This window comes from Lissotriton vulgaris, chromosome 1_2 (assembly GCF_964263255.1).
Source record: "Lissotriton vulgaris chromosome 1_2, aLisVul1.2, whole genome shotgun sequence".
NCBI lineage: Eukaryota > Metazoa > Chordata > Amphibia > Caudata > Salamandridae > Lissotriton > Lissotriton vulgaris.
This window is the reverse complement of record NC_141686.1, coordinates 202690886-202702573: the sequence shown is the minus strand read 5'-3', so window position 1 is coordinate 202702573 and position 11688 is coordinate 202690886. Positions and strand designations below refer to the sequence as shown.

Sequence of the window (11688 nt, the reverse complement as noted above, 5' to 3'; positions counted from 1 at the left end):
TTGATAAAGAAAATAACGTGTAAAGTGGGACAGTGTAACATTTTGTTGAGAAGCTTCTTCATTTATAGTGTTTTTTTACACACACTAGGTACAATTCATTGTTAGATGCTTGGAAGGAAATTAGGCATGCAAGGGTGAGTTTGAGCTGTGCTGAACAATGCTCTTAGAACAGCCCTGTCATGGTGAACGTTTATTTTAAAGAATAACCAAATGCTGTGTCAGTCATCCATTTAACTTTTTTTTTTGTTTGGAAAAGCTAACTATTCTGCAAGCAAATTCAGCTCTATGAATCACAGGAATTTATTTGCAGTTTAGAATGCTTTTGTGTGTAATACGAACTCTGAAAAAACTGTTGAACTTTCAACTGCACTGGTATGCATCTCATTCCTTGGTCATGTGGGAACTAGGAGTAAGGTACCTTTGAAGCTGGCCAGTATTTGGCATTCTAATTGACCAATCATTTCTTCCTCTATGATCTACATTTGAGGTCCTCATCTGCATATATCCTGCATCTCCACTCTATATTCAGCTCATAGTAGAGATATAAGCAACAGCTGCCGCTCGTGGCCCAGGTGCAGATCTTTATTGGACTCAGACAGCAGGCCAAAATGGTATGATTGTATAGGTGGAGCACTGGCAGGACAGTTGGCAGAATGTATTTATGAGGAAACATATGATAATGAATAAAATCATTGGGAATGGCCAATAGATCTGGACAATGTGAATACACTAATGTATACATAAAGAAATAGATTTCAGTAGAAAAGAATTCCTCTATTTAAGATCTAGAGCAATGAAATTGCAGAGAATGATGCTCCAGGCTCCACATAAAGGACTTCACAACAAGTGGCCTGGTTATTCCAAAATGACCCGTTGGAAGAGTTACTAGCCTTATTTGAGTTACTGCCATGACAAACATCTCTTGTCAGGGGAATTTCAACTGGAGATTTCCCCTGCTGGAAGCACGCACATTTTCTGGGGGAAATACAGGGTCTAAACACATGGGAATCGCCACGAAATGTCGGATTTGTGCATTCTAGTTGCCAAGAAGATATTATAACATTTCTTTATCTCATCAGTTTTACCGGAACCCCCATTATCAGTAATTCCATTAAGGAATTGATTGATAAAGGGCCACTGGACTATAGGCCCAAGTAGTTTGTTATTATCAAAATGAAGGTGTTAATGTTTAGTTCCTAGTTTACTAAACATCGATTTCAACAATGTTACATTATTTACTTTCCCTCCTTTGTGACAATTCTGTAACTAACAATGCTGTCCCACCCAAACCCTTCTTTTCTTCATCTTGTTTTTCATGGAAGGTTCCTTTATCCCACATGATGCAAACAGGCAACTGGACCACTTTGAAGGAGTTCATTCTCTTGGGACTTACCGAGGACCCCGCGTTACAGGTTCCACTCTTCGTGTTCTTTCTTCTGGTTTATATTATTACCTTACAATGCAACATAGGGATCATAGTATTGGTCTGGTTGAACCACCAACTTCGCACCCCTATGTACTTCTTCCTCTGTTGTTTGTCCTTAGTAGAGGCTGCTGTGTCCTCGGTCACGGTGCCCAAGATGCTTGTGGACTTGTTATCAAAGAAGAAGACAATTTCTTTCGCCGGCTGTGCCATGCAGATGTTCTCATCATTTTTCATTGGAGGTACAGAGGTCCAAATCTTAGCAGTCATGTCCTATGATCGGTACACAGCGATCTGTAAGCCATTACTGTATTCAGTCATTATGAGCAGCAGAGTCTGCATTTCCCTTGTTGGTTCAGTAGTAGGGCTTAACCTAGTAAATGCTTTGTTCCATGCTACTTTGACTTTTACGTTACCCTTCTGCGGGGCAAATGTTATCACCCATTATGCCTGCGATGTCCCTCCAGTCCTGAAGATTGCCTGCGCTGACACCAGACTGAATGAGCTTCTGCTTGTTGTTATAGTTGGAGGACAAATTGTAGCATCAGTTAGCATTATCCTTGTCTCATACGGTTTCATTATCACTGCTATCATCAGGATAAATTCCTCAGAGGGAAGAAGGAGGGCCATCAGCACTTGCTCCTCCCACTTCATCAGTGTCTCCATGTTTTATGGTACCCTCATCTTTATGTATGCCACGCCCAGCTCAGCACTCACAATGACCAGGGATAGGGTGGTATCTGTGTTCTATATGGTGATAATTCCTATGCTGAACCCTTTGATTTGGAGTCTGAGAAACCAGGAGATCAAACAAGCCTTGCGGAGAAGCATTGGGAGATGCCGTGCCACCAGATAATCCAACCTGCTCCCTAGAATGACATCTCTAACTCCAAGAATGAGCTTTTTTGTCACTGCATCAGAAGTAATTCCACCACCCCACACTGAGACTTCCAGCTGCCTTGTTCCCTAAATCTAAATAGTTGTATTTTATTCATATGATATTATTTCATTTATTAAAGCATTGGGAATGTTGGCAATCACACGCTCAACCACTTAACCAATGCAATTGATAATTTTCACGCTTACAGCATCACCAGTATCCAGCCATATGTGTCAGCCAGGTGCAGATGCTTTGAAAAGACCTTTCTTTGATGGCCTATTAGGCAATCTTTCTTGGCAATTAACTCATCATTCCTTCTTGAAGGCAGTGCCAGGGGTTCACTAATAAAGGTTCAGCGTAAAATTTCATATATGTTAGGTCCAGTGCTACATCATGGATCTTGAAAGGGGGCTTATAGCCCAAGACAGTGGACAGCTGAATCTGTTGGGGGCAAAATATTTCTTAACTAAGTGTGACAGTCGAAAATTGTCTGGGGAGACAAATACTCAAGAATTACCAGGCTACAGGGGGGAGGTAGGCTATAGTCACAAGGTGTTAAAATATTAAGGCCCGATTCACAGAATGAACTTAAGACTCAATCCGAAACTTACTACTATTTTGGTATTCACAGAATGCACTTACTACTTTTGGCATTCACAGAATGAACTTACTACTTTTGGTAGTCACAGAAGTTAGGATTTTGTCTTAAGTTTGTCTTAAGTCTGTCTTAAGTCTGTTTTAAGTCTCTCTTAAGTTTGTCCTAAGAAAAACTTAAGACAAAATCCTAACTTCTGTAAATACCAAAAGTAGTAAGTTCATTCTGTGAACTCTTTCATTCATTCACCCAATCGGCCACCACAACACAACACCACACAAACTCAGCACTCACTGACGGGTCACTGTCAGCTAGAAACCAGACCCATTGGCTGTACCAACATATTCTAATATTTTCATTGTTTCTTTGTGTAATGTAATCATCGTAAAACGCACCTTGAATGTATCCTGATTGCGTGTCTCCTTGATAATATTATTGTGTCTCTAAATATGTTTTGGCTGTAGAGTAAGCAGGGGCAATGCTACTGCATCACAACATTATTGGACATGCACATTGTTTGAGGAGTTCACGAAAGATGAAAAATGCAAGTTCCAAAGGTGTTTTCATCCCATTGCTCTCATTTTCATGTTCAGCTCTTATCATTTTAATAACTGATGCGTTTGAAGATTCACTTAAATATGTCATGTTCGTGTTCTTCCATAATATCAGCGTACCAATATAATACCAGCGCCTTGAGACCCTAACGGGTGAGTAGCGCGCTCTACAAATTCCCTGATTGATTGATTGATATCTTGATACAAATAATGCACATTATTTGCTATTTCTTGTCTGCTTCCCAGAACATCCCAATGAAAGGTTGGCAAAAACTGTTGTTAGACACCAGTGTATATGAACTTTAGCGCTACAGTATCATCGCATAATTATGGTTTAAAAGGGCCCTTTCCTTTTTGGGGGGAAATATCTGTGGCAAGGAGGAACATTCTCGTCATTGCCCTCATAATATTGAATTTTATTAGTAATTGTGGCGCCATTGTCTGCTGGGAACTGAGATATACAGTATATAATAAAGCAACTGGGGCGCTTGGCGAGTTGCTTTTTTGAGACAATTTAATATCTGGAGTCTCTTTATCATTGAGCTTGACTAATATATTGCTGCACTGCGGGGGTTTCACGCCGGCCGGTCTTTGCTCTGCTGAGGCATCTGAGGCTCACCTTTGCTTGCTGTGTGTAGCGGCCGGGCTTTGCTCAGCCGAGCGACCTACCCCCACTGCTTCCCTGTCTGGCCGGGCTTTGCTCCGCTGGTCAGGACTACGGTTCCCAGCAGCTCCAACCCAGGACGCCGCCATAATCGTGCTATCTCGTCCCGCGAGGACAGGCGTGGGACGCGCCGGGCTGAGCCCGGGCAAAGGGCGGGCCGTCTGTGGCCGTCCGGGTCCGAGGAGGCCGGCTGGGACACCCCCCTTGGCAGGTTTCTTTTCATAACCCCCCAGTTCATCAGGCTATTGATACAACTGGACTGGTAATTACCACTTGTAGATTCCTTTGTGTCACCCAGCTTTATGGGATTTATCTACTGTTAATTCACCTTAAGTTTGTGGTTTTACTGTATTTATAATTAACATGGGCAAAATACACCTATCGCGCAAGGACTAAAAAACAGGAAGGTAATAACTTCTACTACCCCATTACCTAGTTTTACTGCTATAGATAAAATGCTGCAGAAGACCATTGGGGTGATGGTAACAGCTATTGAAAATACGGAAAGACGTCTTTCTCTACCCCCTAGTTTGCCACCACTTATGCAATCCGATAACATATCTATGGCTTTGGCTAACTTATCAGATTCATTACTCGCAGTATCTTTTGCAGGGTTTCCGGGAGCAGAGATTAATGAGAACCGCCCTGAACAGGAAGCAACCCCTATTGAATGCTCAAATTTAGGAAGTAGGCTTTCATTAATTCCTACCATGTTGTCACCGAGTAGGAATGTGAGTCAAGCCTCTCCTCTTCTTATTGTTAATGACCCGGTGGAAGTAGAAGATCACAATGCATGTCCAAGTACTGACCTTGCAAATGGGGACAGGGAAAATACTGATAGTCCACCAGCACGAACAAGGGGGCAAAAAGCGAAGAGTAAACTTGAATATATAATACAAATGAGTTACCAACAAGCAAGCAGACAGTTAAAGGTAGCAGGAAACAACAGAGGGAAGCTCATAATAATGTAGGGCAAAGTGGTCATAAGGGCACGGGTCAGTCAAATGACACTGTCATTAAAATCTCTGAGGCAAGTACAGAGTAGGGGAATGTAGGTTTCTGGGTGAGAATGGAGACCTTGCTTTCCACCCTATTAGGACCCATTAGCTCTAAGATCTCAAACATTGAAAAAAGGCTGGGCGCTATAGATGTGCAAATAGCAAAAATCGTTAGCACAGAGATTAGTAACAATGGAATTAAAGCCAAAAACAATAACACTAATCAAAAAGCATTTGCCCATAACAAAAGCCCTGCACCGACCCCGTGCATGAATAAAATCATAGTAAGCACGCAACCAGCAATGAAACAGCCATTAAAACCTAGCTTATTAAAGGTGGTCAAACCAGGAGGTGTATCTGCAGTTACAGGCAACAGCAAACGATACCCGCTGATCAGGTAGATAGGGGTACGAAGAACTGTCCACTAGACAAGGAAGAACAGTCCATAGCAACTAGTGCAAGACAGGTCTCGGCCTGCATTAATTTACCCCCGGAATGCGAGGCCTATGTTGTGGTTTTAGTTAATGTCCCTAAATTAAGAAAGGATCAAATGGAAAATTCCGCAAGTCAAAAAAATAGAATCCTCCATTGGGTGTCTGCAAATTGTAATTTTCCAATGGAAGAAGCTAATCAAATCATCCTAACGCAAAGGGTGGGATGGGTGGGACCACTTAGGAAAAAATCTGAGGGGGACTGCATAATTATAAATTTCAGATCTCCATACTGGGCCCAGAATATGTTGGCTAACGCCCCACTCCCATCACCCTGGGAGTATAATACGACTCTTCTCCCTTTGGGCTACTTTTACAGGCACCTAATGGATCCTAATCTTAACTCTAGGAATACTCCCCTATCATGTCATCGGGTAATGTATCCAATGTTTCCTAGGCCCCGCCCATGCTTTACTATTCCCACTTATAATCGGTTCCAGGCCTTTGACTCACTTGAAGAGAACGATTGACAGAGGATAAAGTTAGAGCGTCAACAGAATAACCTTTCTGTAAGGTCAAGAGGGGAACATTTAAAGGAGACAGAAAATATACCACCAATCCTTTGCACCCAAGTGGCCCCTTTTTGCGAACTGCTAAACCTAACCACACTTAGGGGCTGATTATGATGGTGGACGGACCTGAGTCCGTCCGCCACCATAGAGTAGGAGGGAACCTCCGCATTGCCTGCGGAGTTCCCTCCTGCGCAATTAGGATGTGACCGCCACCCTGGCGGTCACATCCTCAATCTTTAACATTGAGGCGGGTGCAGCTTCAAGCTGCACCCCCCGCAATGTTAAAAATGCACGCACAGCATTTGCGTGCACAAAGCAGCAGGCACTGCGCGCTGCCTGCCGTTTTGTCCACACAAATGCAGGGGGGGTACCATAGGTACCCCCCATGTGCACCCCTCCACACCCCCTTCACCCAGGGGTCCCGCAACGGGCCCCCAAAGTGAAGCTCCATATGCTTTTCCACGGCGGTAAAGCCGCTGTGGAAAAGCATACATTGTACTCCATCCTAATATGGATGGCGGTGTCTGATAGACACTGCCAGCCATGTTAATGCTTTTCTGCCGTGGTCGCCTTCCGACCGTGGTGGAAAAGCGGAGGACAGATTGTGAGACCCACCAGCCATCCTAATTTGGTGGTGGGTCTTTCAAGCCTCTGTGGCGGATTTCCCGCATCCTCCGGGCCGGCGGTGGCTTCCGCCGGCCCGGAGGATGAGGGAAATCCGCCATCGTAATGACCCCCTATGTTCGCAGAAAATTAGCGATGAGGAGGAATTACGTAGAACAACTAGAACTATCCATACAATGGCAGGAATAAATATCCCTACTGCGCTAGAAGAACAGGAAACAGTATATCAAAACCCAATAGGAGTAAATATAGCCGCTAGTATAGACCCTGATGATGATATGGTAACACCACGGACAGAGACTATTGCCATAACCAAAGGAGTAGCAGGAGGTTATTCACTAGTTAGTTGGAACTTAGCGGGCATAAAGGGGAAGTTAAATACTCCGTTTTGGAAGGAGTTTATTACTGCAGGGTATGATATTATGTGCGAGCAAGAAACGTTGTGTCAGGAACTGATCCATGTAGAAGGATATTCCTCACACTGCTTAAATGGTATTAGTTCTACAGCTGGAAGAGCAAAGGGCGGCCTACTACTGTTGATTTCCAATAAATAACTATTTTTAAAACCAGAAGTTACTCAGTAGTGGAATCCCATAGCCAGGTGTTGCGGTTGGAAAGTAATAGAGGCACAGATTTAATTCTAGTTAATTTCTTCAATAATAATTTTGATGCCTCCAGGAAAAACTGTTGTTACCTTCAGAGAAGGGCGGGAGACTTTAATATTCAACCATGCTCATTGGCATTGGGGAACCCATGTGGATTCAGGAAGGAGATAGATAATTATGGTGGGGAAGGTACAGACCATCTTCACTTCCCCCATTGTAACTATGGTTCATTACTAAACAAACTGTTAGTTAAATTTGATCTGGAATTACTAGCCTGTAATAAGAACAAGAATAACATCAGTTGCCCTACGTTCACAGGTAGGAATGCGAACACTAATATTGACCACATCTTAATTTCCAGTAATAGTGAATACTCTAATTTATGGGTTAATGAAGAAGCTTTAAGGGATCATAATAGCATATCTATACTATTATTTTGTTGGGGTAATAAACTCCTTAATACTAATGTCTGCTCTAAGGATATAGTAGCCTCAAAACCAAATGGTATGAGGATTAAATGGGCTGGCATCGATCTCTCCAAAATACACAAAGAGGTAGTGGACAAATGTAGAACCGAGATAGAGTATTTCCTTTGTGACTAAGTTAACCCTGAAATTTTGCTCTCAAGTTTCATCAGGATAAATGAAACTATAGAAGGTATTTTCACTAAAAAATCTAGAGGAAAAAGAGCTGTTAGGATGGGCTGGTTCGATAAAAGCTTCACAAGGTCACTACGTGAGTTAAAACAAGCATTGAGCACAAAGCCCCGGAATAATATAAATATTCAAATGCTACATAACAAGTATAAAATAACCTTGATCAAAAGGAAAAAGGAGCGTCAAGAAGAGGCATGGCAAAACCTTAATCTAGCCTCTGAAACGAATAACAGCAAACTTTACTGGGAGATTATAAATAGTCCCTTCTTAAAGAACGATTGTATACCAGAAATAACATCATTTGTCGATTGCAATGCATGGATCAAACATTTTACCAATATTTTTAACCCAGATAGGATTATTTTAGAGACAGTTTTTCAGTAGGATTCTGCATGGCAGCCCATGCCCCTCGAAATAAGTCTAGAGGAGGTATATGAGGGTTTAATTGATAGTAAAGGAGGGAAAGCGCCGGGCCCAGACGGGGTCCTGGTAGACCTGTTTAAAACCGAAATGAACCTTTGGGCACCACTTTTAGTAAGGTTTTTTAATGCAGCAGCGGAAGGAAGCTTACCACCCTCATGGAGTCAGTCGGTAGTTATACCCCTTTTTAAGAAGGGATCAAAATCTGAAGCATGTAACTACCGTCCGATCTCCCTTCTAGATGCATCAATCAAAACTATGAGTAGGATCATGTTGAAAAGGTTAGAAACCTGGGCCGCGGAAAATGCAATTTTAACCAAAGTACAATATGGCTTTAGAAAAAGCTTGGGGACACTAGAGCAGTGCGTTAATTTGAATCTCCTTATTAACAAATACACCATTGCTAAGGACGGTTCACTGTTTCGCAGCTTGCGGAAATGAGTAGCGCCTTTGATCTCGTAGATTATTCTATTTTATGGCACATTTTAATTGATCTAGGTGTGTCCAATGAAATTATACACTTCCTAGCCAGGCTCTATGAGAAACTGTCTTGTAAAGTACGTTATGGACCCTCTGGTGAATGCACCCCTTCCCATAGCCCCTTCGATGCTCATGACGAGCTCAGCTCGTCATGCAGTACACTGGTCGTGTGCTTATGACGAGCTGAGCTCGTGATGAACAATGGGAAAGGAGGATCTGCAGAACAGAGGGGGAATTGCTGCAGCAGTGATAGTGTTAAAGTTTAAAGAGGCATTCAACAGGGTTGTGTTTTAGCACCTTTTTTATTTTCATTATTTATTAATCAGGTCGGCTCAACTTTGAGTCAGATCCCTGCGGATGCACCACACATAGGAGGGAAGGCGGTCCCTATATTATTATATGCGAACAACGCTGTTTTAATATCACGCACACAGATTGGTCTACAACAACTTATAGACAATTTCATGATATTCATTGAAAGCAGGAGACTTAAGGTAAATAAAACTAAGAATTTTGTGATGACATGTGGGAGAAAGGCCAGGGCAGCAAGCTCTAGTTTCTTCATTGACAAGGTCAAAATGCAACAAGTTAAAACTTTTTGTTACCTTGGGATTACATTCTCAGGGGATGGCAAATGGCAACATGAGTTTGATAACATCAGTTTAAAGATGAGCAGGAATACAAGTAGCATTTTTAGATTTTCCTCAAAACTGGGGGTCAGAAGTATAAAAGACATGATGGCAATCTACAACATACGATGCACCTCGTCGGCTTTGTATGGTGCTGGGGTATGGGGGCACCAGCACAATCCAACACTCCAGGGAGATGAAAATAAATTTCTTAAAAAGCTACTTTGCGTACCTACCTCAGCATCCACGGAACTAGTACATAAGGAGGTAGGAATCGAATATATCTCTGACATAGCCGCACTACGCCCTCTGCTGCTATGGCATTCCATTTGGGCCAAAACAGAAACACAGTTTACAAAAGAGATTATTCGCGACTGCCTGAGGCTTGATCATGTATTCCGTATTTCTTGGCTCAAATATATTTATTACTGGTATAATCTCCTGTTTGATTGCAATCTTTTTCTTGAACCTGAGAATGTAGTTTTAATCCCCAAAAAAGAAATAAAAACAAGGTTTCTTACATACAAAAAGGAGAACAGTGGAAAGATGTCCGGAAAGTTACCGACTGTGGCCTTTTACCGGGACCTATAAATAAATATTGGTTTTCAGTCTTACCTTTCTATTGTTACTCGAAATTCCCATCGTTTTGTTTTAACGCGCCTGAGATTGGGCATCGTACACCATCTAGTAGCTTTTCCAAAAATGAAATCCCGATCAGGCTCCATATGCCCATGTGATAATATTTCAAGACAGAGTTGCTGCCACTTTTTATTGTTTTGTAAATTTTATTCTTCATATAGGAAATTGTATCTAAAACCTATCTTCTTTAAAAACAATGTTCGTTCCACAAAAATAGCAATGAATCTAATATGTTCTTTGGAAAGCCCAGACATCTGCTTTTTTGTTGCAACATATATATTGAAATGTACAGCTGCCAGGAAATCCATAGACATCTGACATCATTTGACTGTGTTTTAAGAAATTTGACCTGTCTGTACATTCAAATTGTACGTATACTTTGATCTAGGTGCATAGTTCCTGGTAGCATCCCGGCCTTATTATGAGAAGAAGCATTACATTTGTAGGACAAATGTTTTATGTATTCCAGGGTTTTAACGTGATATAAATGTTTTCCATGTATATGCTATTTGAAGGGAAACTTTGCCATTGAATTGCAGTATCAAAAGGATACATAAATGAAATATCCATTTTAGGCTAATTGATGATTTTTAATATTTTTAATTGATTGAAAAAGTTTATGTAATTGCTTTGCTTATATGGTTATGTTTTATAAACCGAATAAAGCATTTTAAACTGAAAACTGAAACTGAATGAAAGAGTCACTGGGTGGTACAACGGATTCGCGAATGCAAGAATGAGTGATGGAGTACATGCACAATGTGTCCCAGAACTCACCAATAAATCAAGAGGCACTTTCAGTTATAATAAGCCAGACGTATTGGCTTTGTCAATATTTCTTGCACCCAGTCGTGTGTTTACACTTATGACCACTTAAACACAGACCTATGGCTTTGACAATGCTTTTCTTATTAATAAATACACTCTCGACCCACTTTCAAAGTGCTCGTAACGAAAATGTAAAATCATATAACAAATGAGCAACAACTGTATAACTGTATTTAATGTGTGGTGAATAGTTTTCTAGGCTCAGACGATTGTCCCGTTTGGACAACATCTGTTTCTCAGGAGAGACAGAGCACATCAGGCAAGAATTCGTTTTGAATGTATGAGTATGAGGTTGAAAGAATATGAATTTAAGGACAGACCCATGGGCCATAGAGACCTGGCTCGATCACAGGGGCCACTCCTCATGTATGTACAACAGCACAGCAGGTCCAAAGCATACATGTGTGCCCAGGAGTAACTGACACATGCACCCCTTACAATTACAGAAGGAGCACACCAGGAAATTATACACATGTAGACCAGATTGCTTGCACGGCGATGATCACCGGCTTACAGAGTATAACAGGTGGCATAGTGACAGTCATAGGGGTTGAACACACCTAGGCATCAGCACATACTTACCCACAGGCACAGTATGTGGAACTGAGCTCATATGCTTAGACAAGAGCATCAGACAAACAGACACAGGGGCACACGCGACAGGCACACCAGGAAGGATGATACATAAGC

General features: G+C 41.8%; 1 protein-coding gene across 1 annotated transcript; it reads left to right on the top strand.

Annotated features, from left to right (window-relative positions):
- The first annotated feature begins 1340 nt into the window (after positions 1 to 1340).
- LOC147734942 (olfactory receptor 5G9-like) lies at positions 1341 to 2279 on the top strand. Its single transcript, XM_086953697.1, has one exon. It carries the CDS (start codon positions 1341 to 1343, stop codon positions 2277 to 2279), a length of 939 nt encoding a protein of 312 aa, XP_086809823.1.
- Positions 2280 to 11688: the final 9409 nt, after the last annotated feature.